Genomic DNA, 15,654 nt, shown 5'->3' with positions numbered 1-15,654 from the left:
CCCCCTTCCGATCAGCTCTTTAGTCTAGGGTGCCGAAAAAGCTCTGAAGTTGAATTTGGGTTCGTCAGAACATTTAGGTCAAGGGTCAAATTGATAACCTAACGAGTCACGTCCGTCAATCAAAAGCCATATCTCCGATTGGGCGTTTATGATTGAATTTTGCTCATATACTAACAATTTTTAATATTATAGATTGTTTTATTTTTTATCCTATACGAACACTTACATAAAGTTTTAAAACAAAACTGACATCAATTTACAAAAAGTATATAACTTGGTTCAAACAGGTCATAAATTAAGAAATAGAGGCCAAAAACATTTTGATTGGGAAATGGATGGGCTTTATTTGCAAAGGACTCATAATACATGTTCAGTACATTCAAATAGGGCAGCATACAAAATACCCACAAGAAAAAGGTCATGGATAATATTATCTATATCAATTCATACTGCATTATTCTAATACCATGCTATGTTGAACCTGCATTTGATACAAAATGCATACATGTCCTTTAAAATAAATACAATGGGTAACAATTATGGCAGTTGACACTTAAATTCATAATTTACATGGGCAGAAATCTGTCCCCAAAGTAGGGGACCAGGGGCTGGGAAATTTGACAAGCAAAAAAAAAAAAGTTTTCACCCAAAATGTAAGGCCATTTAGTCCAAAATACATGTATTATTTCAATTATGAATAATATATTTTTCTCCATCATAAAAGACCAAAAATAGTGTGGGGGACATTTGATATGATGTCCCCCTGACTATTTTTGGTAAAGGGGACACATCCCCCTGGGATTTCTGCCCATGATAAGAAGTAAAGGGTTAAAATCTCTGTCCAATCAATAAAAAACAAATGATCAATTTCATATCTTATAACATTTTACAAATGTAAACATATTCATATTGAATAGGCTTGTTTACTGAAGGGTTCAAATTAATAAATGTGTTTTTCCTGGGGAACCTAGTCAATTAGTATCTCATAAACATATTAGTACACTACAATATGTTTATTCCCAGTTTGCATACAATATTTGATGCTATGTCTGACAAGCTTCCAGGCAGTCAAGAACACCTTTTTAGTTTTAAAAGTACGCATACAATTTGAATGTCATGATTACATCATTGGGTAAACAGGTCTATTGGCATTGCAATGCACTCCAGGATAATTATAAATAATAAAAGCAGGGCAGAAAATTTACAATAGCAACAAGGATTTGGGAGCATACAAAACCAATACCATAATTGTTTGATACGATTGTCATTGTGCAGTGTCTTCTGCATAGAAGCATTTCTAATCTAAATTCTACATAACTGAAAATTAAATAGATAGTGAATGTATTTCTTTTCACCAAAAAAAAACAACACTCTTCAGATATATGAGATACACTCAAAGCTGTCTTGACAATTCAAAGTCATGACAATTGACAAATCATTTCAAGTATATCTAAACAAATCTCTAGCAGCGCTGCAATCTGGTAATTAAAAGGGAACAACAGCAGATACAATATAAATTGGTAAAAACAATGTGATCACTGTGAAAATGAATTCTCAAAACTGTGTTGCTGCAACTGAAACATGCTGGTAATTTACAATGCAGTATCAATACAAATTCACTTGGATTAGAAATAAAAGTATATCAACATTATTTCATCTTTCAAAACATGTATACATTATTTGCTATCATAGATCAGTACTTATTAAAGTGCTAGATTACATGTATATTCACAACTACTAAAACTATAATTTATTACTGAACTTTTAAAATGGAAGAACTTTCATTTTAATATAACTACAATTTAGAACTATACACAGCAATTATCTTTTTTTTTCACTGATATCATCTCACTAACTGTTCACTCACGGCTTTGACACTTCTAGCAACTAAAAATCTTTACAGTATTTACATCATCAAACAAGCAAATAAAATAGAGGGAAAAGGGGGTAGGTTAAAATGCTGATTATTTGTAGAATGTACATCACATCTCACATCATGATCATGTTTTGGTTAAGTGAAGTTTACATTAACATGAAAAATCCATAATTTATTGTTCGAAATAGACATGAAATGAAATATTCCGAAAATTTGCTTTGCCCAATTGGTTGTGGGCCCTGCAGCGCCAGATTGACAAGGCTCTATCCCTTTCATTGATGAACGCCAAACAGGGTAGCAGCAAATCCAATTGTTAAACGTCTTTTAGTCTGATGTGACCGGGTTTGAACTCCCAATTGTGAGACAGACGCTCTACCAACTGATGAGCCAACACACCGGTTATAGAACAAAGTGACAAATTCTTGTCATAACCAACATAAATAGTCACCCTTCCCACCCCTATAAAGTAATTTTGATGTTTCGAATAAATGGTAAATACAAAATGAAATTGATTGGGAATTGGTTAATTTGCTAATGAACAAAATACACCCCTCCTGAAATATAAAATACTTAAATTGCATTTTTTAGCATCCCTTGTGAATAAAAATATTAGTATCCATAAAAGTGAGAAGTTAATTCTGAAATGAGATACTTATTAAAGAAAGCTGGTTGGTCCTATGTTAAAAATCCAAACTGATCATTATCGTTATAAAATATCTTTAATATGCTGCATTGCAAATGCCAACTCATCAAAGTGATCAAACAGCTACCATTGTATCAGCCTGAACCTATATGCTTTTCAGCCAATCAAAGTCAAGAAAACATATCTGATGACATGTAATGCTCTACAGGTTTTTCTTGCTTAGAAAGCCTTTCAGAAGCTAGGTAGCAAGTGCAATGTCAACCCACTGGTTAGACCAACAAAGGCAAAAGTTCATCTGTCAATCTCACGTTAGACAACAAGACTGCAGCTAAATCAACTCATTTTGCTTGATGTATCTCATCAATCCACAGTAAAGGACCAATGAACTAACTGTTCTGTATCATATCATAATAGCATGGCTTACATTATCCCAATTATTTTTAGCACATCAAATAGGTACATCAAAGATGATCCAAACTTTTTTATTGTTAATACATAGAGCTTAATGCAATTCCATGCAACCAAAACCCTGACCTTGAACGACCTATAATTTGCCTCAAAGCCCCTTTCCTTTACCTTTGATATGTATGGAGCTATTTTTAATTATTGCCACTTGGGACTGGAATAAAAAAGTGACCTTGCCCTAATTATCTAAAGCCTCTATATTTATGTGGAAATTTATTCAGTAGTATGAGTTTATTCATGAACCTGCAAAAATAATGAATATCAACCCCCCCCCCCTTCTCTCTCACAAAAAGAGGGAATATAGTATGAAATAGTGTAGTGCAGTTTATGGCTGTCATACAGTACATGCCCATTTTACCAGGATTGTTATATTGCCAATATGAGGATCCCTTCTGTAGCCAATCAGATGCTCAAATGCTCAAAATTATACAAATGTGATGGTTACCATGAAGAGATCATGAAATGGGAGACAAGAATTGCCCTTCATATTTCCAACGATGCAAAAGAATATTCAAAAGAGCATTGGTTAACAAATGCATACATGTATATCATTATTAATAATAAAAATAATAATAGTAGATGCTTATATAGCGCATAATATTCTACAGAATCTCTATGCGCTTTACAAAGGAGGTAATTAAGTCTAATACAGGTATACTTAGAATAAAATACATAAATACTAAATGAAAGATTAACAAAACATTGCAACATACCTATCCTAAACCAAATAATCTAACATGAGAACAAGTATGTTTTTAAAGATTTAAGAAAGGTGGAAGTACATGTGATGGCCCTCAGATTATTAGGCAGTTTATTCCATAGTACAGGTGCTGCTAACTGAAAGGCACGATCACCAAACGAACATGTTTTAGATGTTGGTACAGTTAATAAATTCTGGCTAGAAGAACGGAGATTCCTTTGTGGGACATATTCAGTAATCAGATTATATAGGTACAATGGAGACTTACTAATGTTTTATGACATATCGCTATTATCTTGAAAACAATCCTCTTCTGTACAGGCAACCAATGCAAGTGCGACAACAAGGGCGTAATGGGATCTTTACCTTTAGCACGCATGATAAGTCTGGCTGCGCTGTTTTGCACTATTTGTATCTTTCTTATATCTTTTTCAGGCAGGCCATATAAAAGTGAATTGCAAAAGTCAATTCTGGAAGAAACAAAAGCGTGAATCAACGTTTCAGTGGTCTTTTTACACAAGCAATTCCGAATTTTTGCAATTCTTCTCAATGAACACATTGCAGATTGAGTCATAATCCTAACATGTTGTTTTAATTGAAGGTGTTGATCCATGTGAACGCCCAGGTTGCGTGCTTTGGTTGTCTCATGTACATCTACCCCATCTATTTCAATACAAGCTGGTGTTAAAGCAGGATTAAACCTAGATGAAAAATGAATCACTTCAGTCTTCTGTGGGTTGATTCAAAAGTTACAGAGAAATATGCACGTTAAACTGACAAAATCCATTGATAAAATTTGGTAAAAATGTCCATATTTTCATGGTTTCTAAAATGTTCAGTAAACAATAATTGACCAATGACATATATTTACAAAATTTTGAAACTATATCTGTTTACAAGCCTACATTTTTTTTTGCAAACATAATAATACTGGTAAATGAAAATTATTTCCGTATTGTTCCTGTACAACTGTATGACTCAACAATTCCTGGATTGAACTCAATTGGATTTGATTAGAAATTAAACTTTACCCCTACCACCCCCCCCCCCCTTTTTTTTGGTTTGCTTCAGCCTCAGCAAATGATTACAAAGAATTCTAAATGTTAAAATACAAATGGTAAGATACTGAGCAAGAAAATACTGAATTTGGTAGTATTCATAAATGGAATAAAGCAAAACTATAAAAAAATTGCTTCAGACCTTATAACAAGAATTTCAATCATTTTTCATGTACACTTGATGCATGTGTATGTGCAATAAATGCCCATGGCATGATTGCACGCCATTAACTTGATTTAAAGTACTAGTAGAAGATCTATGCCAACATATCACCCAAATCTTTGAGTTTACAGCTTGAATGTCTCTATTACTAAATACCAAAGAAATATCTTATCTCTTTCCAAAGCATAACTCTGAGGTTTCTTAACACAAAAGTTTATGGTTACAGAGTGGTTACAGATTGATCAGTCTTCGAATCAAAATGCTCTTGGTTTATTGGCCACAGTCATTTCGCACTTGATTGCAATCTTTTGTGTAACTGGACGATGTTTAGGAGAAACCATGGTTACCTACCACCGTGGCATCATGGCAGCCACCAAATGATGTACAGCATGGTCTGTATCACGCACTATCTGCTCAACGACTGGTGTCGGGATGTTACTGTGGGTGGTGGGGTGAATAGGGACAGCATGGATCTCAAGAGGTACAGGGTGCAAGGGTGCCTTGGGCTGTTGGCTGTGCAGTGCAGGAGGTGGCGCAAGAGGGGTGTGTGATTGCGGAGGATGTCCTTGGTTGGGTTGTGGTGGTGGTTGTTGTTGCTGCTGTTGTTGTTGCTGTTGCTGCTGTTGTTGTTGCTGCTGTTGCTGTTGTTGCTGCTGCAGTTGATGGAATTGCTGCTCTGATATGACATGTGCCATGTCATTACCCGCAGCGATGATCTGTTGGGTGACAGACACTGGTGGCACACTACTGTACTCTATCATGGGGTGGTGACGTATGATATGGTTGTCGCTACTGACCTTCACATGGTGTGGTTGTGCGTCATGAGCTGGTTCCACGTTCACCATCTAAAAATAGATGGAAAAATTATGACATAAATGCTCACAAGTCACTACCAAAGTTACTGAAAATCAATCAATTCCTATTACCAACCAAATAATACTTCCATCAACACCCAAAAGTTACATTCTCGAATTCATACTCACTAATCTTTTTTCAATGTGCTGCACTATCACGTTTTCAAATACTTCTGTTAAAATTATAAAGTTGTTTTTCCATGCCATACTAACTCCCATGAAATTGACTCAGGCCAATATTTGCTTATTCAACAAAACCAAATTCACATTAACAGGACACTTCTCTTAAGTTATCCAAGCCTTTATCCATTCAAGCCAAGTTTTGAAAAAGTATTTTAGCATTAACGATGGTTTATTTCTGAAATGTACTTATCTCTATTGTTATCAAGCTATAGAAATGCAAAACAATAGATTATAGATGTGCTAAACAGAGACAGCATGTAATAATATTATCAAACAAAATAAACTTTTTCACTTCTCTCCAGACTTTCACGAAGAAAAATAACAATCCTGACAACCCGACTTCCAGCTTGCGGGAAATTCTTACTTTTCAATATTATGCCATGTATGTATGAACATGAACAATATTGAAGCATTCTGCTAAAGCTTAGATATTAAGAACTATAATTTGTATGAGGTTACAACTCAAACAAGTAATTGCTTAACATCTCCTTTGTTTAATATCTGTTTGGTCTCATCTCACATGGTCTAATCCTAATTCATCTGCAAACCGTTTGTCTACTTACCATATGGTCTAATTGCCATTTAGCCCATTTGGGCGATTCCACAGGTTGGTGGACATGAGCTTAAAAATTCAAATTCAATATTTTCTTGAATTTTTTAATACTTTAAGTCCTTCATACACGATAGTTTCAGGAACAAAAAATAAAAAGTTTATTTTCATATGTATACTTTGGAAAAAAATGGTCAAAAGTTGTGTCTTCCATTCTGTACCAAAATACAAGAAAAATAGTGAAAAATGAAATATGCCTTATTACCATTTTGTTATTGCAACAACATACCACTTTATATATTTCTGAAGTTTAGAAGAGTCAAATTACTTAAAATACACAACAGCTTTTCAAGTAAATTTGTAGTACTCATTCAAAAAATGAATATTGCAACCTGCTCAGGTGATGTAACGTGAGTAACCGAAAAAACTGACTTTGTTTTCTGAGAGAAAAATTCTTCACAGTTAATTGGTGGGATTTTAAATTCTCTTCCTTCAAACAATCTTTGACACAGTGATGACTATCAAAATCATTAAAAAGTACAATTTTTTATAAAAATGATGAAGAAAATCTGTAACGTGAGTAACTTTGTAACGTGAGTAACCATCATGTAATGTGAGTAACCAGTAAAAATTATTCAGTTAGGTAACATTTTCTGTGGGATGTCAAGTTTTAAGTCTCATGGTGAGTTGTGAAGTTATTTTTGATTAATTAAAAGCAAAATGAGGGTACACCTCTTTGATGTGACTCTTTGTTCATCAAAATATCAGTGGTCATACAATCACACAAAAAATTGAATATTAGTAGAAGTGTTCACAATGCGAGAGTGCATTAGTAAGACTTTAAGACCAAACTTTAACGAGTGTTCGAACAACACACTGAATGCCCTTACCTGTAACCCTATCTAGGCCGGGGTATTTTGGGAGTTGATATGGCCCGGGGGGGGGGGGGGCCTCCCAGGCCCCCTTGAGATCTCGGCCATTGGCCGCACGATCACGCCAAAAATTTGCACGCAGGTTGTCTTGGACATAATCTACAATACTGTACAGTAATTTATTTCATGCAAATTGGTATTAAGTGATTATGCTAATTTATGCATAATTAGTAAGCGAAATCATACTTTTTCCTCCTACTCCCTATTAAAGCTCCAATTGTTCCAATTTTTGGCATAAAATCTGTTTTTGATGTTCCTAGCAATGAATTTTACACACATTATTGAATTTTTAATGACATGTGTGTTGTTAACCATACATGGACAAAATGTAACGTGAGTAACCATTTTATCTGCACCCCAAGTAAAAACCATGTGTTCTTTATTTTTTTAATTATATACAAAGTTTGTCTCCCTAATATACTTCTTTGAAATGGATATAATCAACTTTCATAAAAGCCTTGTATGAGGAGACTTTTCACTTATGTCGACTTTTCATTTTATGCATGTCCAAATCATGTAACGTGAGTAACCGACACATTCCAAAGATTTGCCAGGAGCATAATAAAATTTCCCAAGTTTTGTTTTTATACGAAGGATAGTCAGACTGTGTACTTTGTTGTGATAAGGAGATGTTTAGTTCCTATCAGTAATAATGGAGTTACAGCTCCAAGTATGAGTCAAGGTGTCTCCAAATGTAACGTGAGTAACCGTGGAATAGCCCATTTACTTTTTGATCTAATTTCCACTTAGGGTAAACCCATTTCCTCTAAATTCTGTGTGATCTAACGCCATTCATGATATATGGTTAGACAAACTGTTAATAAACCTCAATATAAATTTAAAAACTAGATGAAGTGAAAATTAGATTACATGCAAGTGAGAACTAGAACTAGTCCATGTGGTAATACTATAGACTATATGAGAAGTAGACTGCTTGTAGACCAAATGAATATAGACCACTTAAATACCCCTGCTTTGTACCTGAATGACCATTCCTTCATGATTGATGACCGATGAAACAGATTGTGGGTGGGCTTGAGGAGGTTGTGGAGCTGCTGCTACTGCTACTTCATGAGGCTGCTGTTGTGGGGCATCTTCTTGGTGAGTTATTGTTACTGTCACAGGAACCTCCTGCACCACAGACCTGTTGGCAAGGATGACACCGCTGGGAGGCTCCGGAAATTTCGGTTGACGGTTCCTCTTGACTTTCGGTCTAGACGTAGGCGATGATGGCGAGGTTGGGTCTTTTCCTTGGCCACGCTTCTTGCCAGATGGGGCGCGGAGAGGTGTAGGCATGTTGAGGTCATCTATATTGGAAAGGACACTGACAGGAAACTCAGGCATCTGGTCTCCAAGGACCTTTTGGTGGTTCTCAACATGCTTCCACATGTTGCCATTGTATGCTGCTGTCCAGCCGCACACATTGCAGCGGTATGGACGGACCTTGGCATGCTTGCTCATGATGTGCTCAGACACAATCTTATTGGTTGCACCTGAATAAATTAAAGAGAAAAGACAGTTACAGATATACATGTAGGTAGGATTCCTTATATTTGGAGTAAGAAAGTGTTTTAAATTCAGTCTCCCAACCTCTGTGTATCTAAACCTATAACAGAAATTGTTTACCTCTAAAGACCAAACAAGCAAAAAAGTCTAGATTTACATGAGAAAACATTAACTGTGAAGATGAAGTGCATTTTATCAACAAAGCAGTATTAGACCATGAATGGGTCCATGTTCGATGCAAGGGGGGGGGAATCCCCCCGCCCCCTTGGATGTGCAACTGTATCATTCAGTGCATCCCACAAAAATGAAACCAAGAATTTTCAATGATTTATTATAACCAATAACAAATACAACAGATACATGTAAGTGTCCTGCATATCATTGTAACATTCTTAACTTTAAAACTCAAATGATTAATCATTCACGCAAGAGTGAGTACAAAGAATGCAAAGAAAGGATACCAAATAGTCATTTGGCAGGTGGTATTTTGAGTATCAAATAGCAGCAAATGTTTTTTAATTACCAAATTTTTTGTCTTTACATACATGTACACAATTTTTTTTTTTTTTGGGGGGTCTTAATAAAACATATATTTAAATCGCTTTTCTTGAAGACTACTTCTTATCATGGAATCCTGGAAAAGAAGTGAGCTCTCACCTTTGAAGTCGCAGTGAGGACACTTGTTGGGCTGCATCCCTTCATGAGTACGGATATGAAGTACTAGATTATTCTTCGTCTTACTGGCATAGGGGCAAAGCTGGCATTTGAACTGGCGATTCTCTTTGTGAATGCGCATGTGGTATTCCAGACTCTTCTGCTTGCGGCCCACATAGTCACATAAGTTACAGGCAAAGGTTGCGGTTGGTTTGGGTCTTCCATAGCTGTCCTTATTAAGCAGCAGGCCATGCTTGTGCTTGATGTGCTCCTACAAAATAATGAAATACAATATCCCAAAGATGTATGAAAATTAAACAATGAGTTAAAGCCACTGAGGAACCAGCCCCCCTTCGGCCGTGAATTTTTTTTTGACCACGACATTTGCTGAATGGGTCTGTAGATAAGAAGTTATGTAACATAATGCATGTCAGACCCAAAATTGCTCCAAATTGTGAATTTATGTAATAATCCAATACAACTTTGTTTCACTATTGCTACTTTAACTGGTTAAAATTTTGCCTTGTTTATGATCAGAATTAAGTCAGCAACAATTTCCAGCCCCCTCCTCTACCCACTTCCCCGTTGTGAGATGGGCCCAAATAACCCGGGTCTATTAGGGTTAACTAAAACTGGTACATAATTTAATAACAAGTACAGATTATCTATGACCAAAATCTACATTTAGTCTACAATACTGAGATCAGCTCACCTTCAGGATGCCTTTGTCAGCACACTTATAGTCACATGTCATACAGTGGTGCTTCTTCTCCTCTTCTGAAGCGTGGATACGCCTGTAGTGAATACGCAGATTGAAGGGCGTGGTGGTACGCCTGCCACATAACTCACACATGTAGTTCTTGGCACCTGTGTGAGTGACAAGATGTTTCTTCAAGTCATGGTAGTGGTTGGTTGAGAAATTGTTGCATTCATGACAGCGGTGCAAGTGCAGCATTCTTTTGTGGGTTTCTGCCAAATGCTTTCGTATCTCTTCCTCATCTGTGGTGTTGTAATCTGGGCATTCTGTACAGTAGATTACTTCAGAGTTGTCCTTGTAATGTGCATCCTTGTGTGAAAGCATCTCCCCTTCATCCTTGAATCTGGCCATGCAGATATTGCATACATGCACCTTGTAGCGCTTGAACTTTCTCCTCTTGGGCTTTTTTGCTTCTGGCTTAGCAGGAGCTTTTATTTCTCCTCCCTCTTCTTCTTCTTCTTCATCATCATCATCTTCATCTTCTGCAGGACGCTTATTGCCACGTTTTCTTAAAATGGACTGTCTGTCCGCTTCACTCTCAGGGGCCAGCATATATTGTGCATACTCCGACGGATCAAAGTCTGGGCTCTTCAGTCTTGCTAAAAGTTGTGGTTTGAAGTGTGCTTTGAGGGCATGACTCTGCAGGAGCTTGGTGCCAATGCATGGGAATATCTTCTCACAGCCTTCAAAATCACACATGGCAGCATTCAGCTTAGGGTCATGCTCAGATCGATAGTGAACCCTCATCTTGTTCCAATGGAGGCTGAGGACCCCACATTCGAAACAACGGAATCCGTCAAGGTTTGGCACGTGGCACTTCTCATGGATGACCATCTCCTCTACACTCATAACATTGGCACACCTATCATTGGCACAACGGACCATTTCTATAGCTTCCCGCTTTTCTTTGAAATGTTTGAACCATGTTTCCACTCTGTCATCTAAGATTCTATTAAATACATAGTATGGAATTGGCAAGTTCTTCTCATCAGCCCTTTTCCTCATCTCAGTTTTAGGCTTCAGGGGTGGAGGTGGTTTTGGAGTTGGGGCAGCACTCTTCGGCTTCAATTTGGACTTCTTCAATCCAAGCGTTTGAGGACGTCCACGCTTACCCTTTTTGCGTGGCCTTCCACGTCCTTTGTTAAGTATGGAAGGTTGACGTACGTAGATGGTTTTAGATGGTTCTGGCTCTCTCTTTGGTAACCAATCATCTTCATCTTCATCGTCATCATCCATGGAATACTTGATGGGAGTGGTCTTCTTCCTTCTCCGCATCCCCCTGCCAAATCCAGGACTAGTATCCTTTTCTAGTTTCTTTTTCAGAATTTCGTCTAAGGTCTTGGACCTTTTCTCCTCATCTTCTTTTTCCTCTTCTTCATTTGTAATATCCTCATTCTCTGCTTCTGATTCATCCACTTCTTGCTCCCCTTCCTCTAATTTTTCTTTTTTAGTTACTGTTTCATTCTTAGGTGATTTTAAAGGAGTTGCCTTGCTAAGGGAGACATACTGTTCTATGTGTTCTGTCAGGAAATGCTCTGCGATTGCGGTCTTGCTTGTTCCTACAAAGTTGCAGAGCCGGCAGTTGAACTGTGTATCATCACTGCTGGTGCTCATTTTGATGTTGTTTTTCTGGAAAAGTAAACATAAAAAAGAAACACATACATCATTCTCATATGAATCAACCCAAGATGAAACAAAATTACAGGTGAAAATTCTTGAAATTCTAAATTACTTTTTTCATTGAAATAATCTAGTTAACCATGAAATCAACAAAGTATCGAAGCAAACAAACTTTCCATATGAAATACAAAGACATTTTCAGTCATCATTCCCTTAATATCAACACACGAATTTAAATTACCATTGACAGGCTACCGTTACAACAGAATAAAAATTTTAAGGTGTAATTATGGATGAATTTATGAACTGTAATCAACATATAGATCATGCCACAATGGTTGTTTTAAAAAGTATTGACATAATTTCCAAGTTAAATTTTTTTCTTCCTCATAAAACTTGATTCTACTGTAGTACAATTTGTTAGTTCTTGCTTACATTGTATATAACACATTGTAATGTCTTGGCAATCTGTAGCTCTTCTAAACTCAATTCTAACTTCATGCTATAAAAGAGAGCCACCTGTATGCAGGGTCACATTTACTTGGCTCACACTAACCCCCTGTTTCAAACTTAAAGGACAAATCCACCCAAAATAAAAAGAGAAAAATCCAACAAGCTTAACACTGAAGACTTCATAAAAAATTATGATATTTTAAAGCTTTGCTTAATTTCACAAAATATCCTGGACTGTATGCAAATTAGGGGACTAACGATATCACCTACTCACTATTTTACGTATGAAACATTCTAATTTTCTCCTACATGTAATTCTCATGTGAAACAAAGTTTTCTTTCTCCCCAAACATGTGGAATTGTTCACTCAAATTGTTCCTTAAAAAATATTGTCAAATCTTTAAATGTTGAAAATATTGTATTATTCAAAAAATAAAAAAACAAAAGAGAAATAGTGAGTGTGAGTGCATTATCATTGCTGCAACTTATTTGATTAAAAGGGTGACATATCATACTCATGTATGAAAATATGACATAATTATGATTTCATGTTATATAAAAAGGAAAGAGGGAATGTGCTGTTCACAAAATGCAGAGAACTGGGGACCGTTTCATCAACATTTTTGTCTGACAAGTTGTCAGATCTGACATCTTTCCTTGATTGTGATTGGCTGAGAGGCACTGTTACTATAGTAACTGTCGGATAAAATGGGACTTGTCGGATAAAACGTCCGACAAGTCCTTTCATGAAACGCTCCCCTGTTTTCAAAAAATATTGCTAATTTCTAAAATTCAATTTTGTAATACTATTTTGATGAAATTTTCAAAATCTTGTTTGGTGAATTTTACTCTATTATTCATTTATTTTCATCCTGGAGTTGGAGTACCCCTTTAATTTTTTGTGCAAGTCCAAGGATAAAAGTTTTCTGAGTCGCTGCAGGGAGTCCAATCAGGTTTGGTTGCATAACTCTTGTCATAAATGTTGTCATTTTCTCCCTAAGCTGTGACACCCTGACCGCTAGGCACTACTATACATACATGTATCTCTGTAAGTTCCTGCCCATCTTTTCACAGAAAACGAATCAAAATCACTGTTACATGTAGTTCCAAGTGGGAGCCCTTCTAATCAATAGGAAGCCTGGGAAAACATGAAGTACATGTACATGTATCCTCAATACAGCTGTAGAACCGACCCATTTCACATGTGAAGAGTTCAGTTGCAAAAGGGGTTAGGTCCACTTTGGACCTTCTTCTTCTTCTGTGTTGAATTCCTCCGTTCACCGGAGAACTGCAGGCCTTTAGTTGCAGTACAGCATGGTAAAATAACTAGTTATTAGTCACTGTTTGCAGCAGCTTGATCAACAAGGCGCTGTCTTGAGAAATGTAAATCATGTTCCGAGAGAAATGTAAACCATATTATTGCAATATTCTTATGAGAAACTACATGTAAATTGTCATGATGTACTTTACCCTATCATGTGAACATAAAATTGGGTATAATTAAAAAAAGATATTATAACCTGCCTTCAATTTTTTTCTTTATATTTTTAACAATTTTCATTGTGGACCTAACCCCTTTTTGCAACTGCAAGTAAACTGAAAAATCATCCACCCTGGAAATATGCAAATCCAATGAAGGGCCAAACTTGAACCGGTACATGAATAGGCCTAAAGCCAGGGAAAGAGTTCCATATGGACCCCCCCCCCCATGCCCAAAAAGTCCTCCGAGCTGACGTTGCATGCAAGACGACTGACGTCAGTGATTCATGAATCAGTACAGTACAGCCATACCGGTATAAAGTTAGTCTACACACAGAGGTTACAGACGTGAATATGCAGTTATTCAGGTGCACAGTATGCATAACACGCGGACACACTCTCCGATTCCCGGCTGCACACTCGATCTACAACGGCATGAATAGAATGCTACGATCCGTCCACACAATACACTGTAGTGTAATCACGAGTCAAATGCACCGCAACTACACACAGCCGACACTCAATCACCGAACAAAAACCACCTCAAACAGACATTGATCAGTTTCTTTAGGCTCAAAATATTAAATTAAAATGTACTATGAATAACCTCCTAGCTTACCTACTTGAAAACAAGGCTTAAATTGGCACGGAAATGGAATATGGATGGGTAGTTTTCGCGAGTCCGTCACAGTTTTTAGACTACGACGCCATTTGCTAGACTCTTTCTGAGACCTCAACACGCGAAATGCTAATCGTGAAATCCGACTCAATTTAATAACTGCGCATGTGCGGAACCACCCTAGAGTGTATATGCGTCGGGTGCAAAAACTGTGTTTTCAACGTAGACTACTGCTATCTTTTTCGTAGTTATGATTTCATAGCCTGTTTTTGTGTTTATCTCATACTGGAGTAGTCATGTTTAGTATTTATTTGTTTTAACAGACTATTTTGTTTACTATACTGTAGATCATTAAATTATGGATCAGTGCAGCATCGACTTTTCGACTTACGCAGGGGGGGGTGCAGATCGAGGGTGGGCACCTGTGGAGCACTGCCCCCTCCCTAAATTCTGGAAACTTAATTAGGCCAACTTTATTGAAAATTTTCTCAAAATTCACCAACAGTATGCAGGAAATTCTCTAATTTCAGTTTTCAAAATGTAAAAGCTCGATAGCGGTTGCTTATACACTCTTAAAACAAATCAGTCAAATTGACTATTAGTCAGCTGAGAGCAACTGATATGGAAATCATGCACTGATATTCATATTATTTTCTGACATATATTCCAGTCAGAAATAACTCTGTTCTAGTAAAATATGACTAGAAAATAGTCAAATATGACTAGAATAACAGTTGCTCCCAGCTGACCCTATTAACTAGTCATTTTTGACTGATTTGTTTTTAGAGTGTAGGCTCTCTCGGAGGCTCTCTCATAGTTTCGAAAAAGTTTAAGAGTCTTGCCCCACCGGAAGAAATTTCTGCATACAGTCATGCTCTTCTTCGAGTCCGTGCAATTAAGAGTTATTTCTTCCTGCTTACATCCAGCAAAAGCCGCCCCCCCCCCCCCCCCCCCGGAAATCTTGCTCGGTTGCACATAGGCCTATCTGTCGATTTCTTGCGACGATTGGTCCGGGCGAGGCACCGAAGCGACCAAGTTAGGGGCCCGGGGGAGCTTTTAAAGGAATTGACATGCGAAAATTGCATTAGAGCATCACTTTCAAGGTCATTGTAGTCCACATTCACTATTAAATTACTGAACAT

The 15,654-nt window shown here is 37.0% G+C and overlaps 1 protein-coding gene across 1 annotated transcript; it reads right to left on the bottom strand.

Moving 5' to 3' along the window:
• Positions 1–318: 318 nt before the first annotated feature.
• On the bottom strand, positions 319–14,663 carry LOC121407099 (RE1-silencing transcription factor-like). The gene is made up of 5 exons (XM_041598029.1): positions 14,517–14,663; positions 10,297–11,970; positions 9,588–9,855; positions 8,406–8,917; positions 319–5,750 (listed from the first exon to the last, which is right to left on the bottom strand). Exons 2-5 carry the CDS (start codon positions 11,953–11,955, stop codon positions 5,253–5,255), a joined length of 2,937 nt encoding a protein of 978 aa, XP_041453963.1. The 5' UTR covers positions 11,956–11,970; positions 14,517–14,663; the 3' UTR covers positions 319–5,252.
• Positions 14,664–15,654: the final 991 nt, after the last annotated feature.

Source organism: Lytechinus variegatus, chromosome 2, assembly GCF_018143015.1.
Source record: "Lytechinus variegatus isolate NC3 chromosome 2, Lvar_3.0, whole genome shotgun sequence".
Classification (NCBI taxonomy): domain Eukaryota; kingdom Metazoa; phylum Echinodermata; class Echinoidea; order Temnopleuroida; family Toxopneustidae; genus Lytechinus; species Lytechinus variegatus.
Note: the sequence above shows the minus strand (reverse complement) of the source record. Positions and strands in the feature narration are given on the sequence as shown.

Coding starts and splice junctions, on each gene's coding strand:
- LOC121407099 (XM_041598029.1), bottom strand. CDS start 11,955: ATGAGCACCAGCAGTGATGATACACAGTTCAACTGCCGGCTCTGCAAC. Junction 9,856..10,296: donor CTGACAAAGGCATCCTGAAG/GTGAGCTGATCT, acceptor ATTATTTTGTAG/GAGCACATCAAGCACAAGCA. Junction 5,751..8,405: donor ATGAAGGAATGGTCATTCAG/GTACAAAGCAGG, acceptor ATCTATTTTTAG/ATGGTGAACGTGGAACCAGC.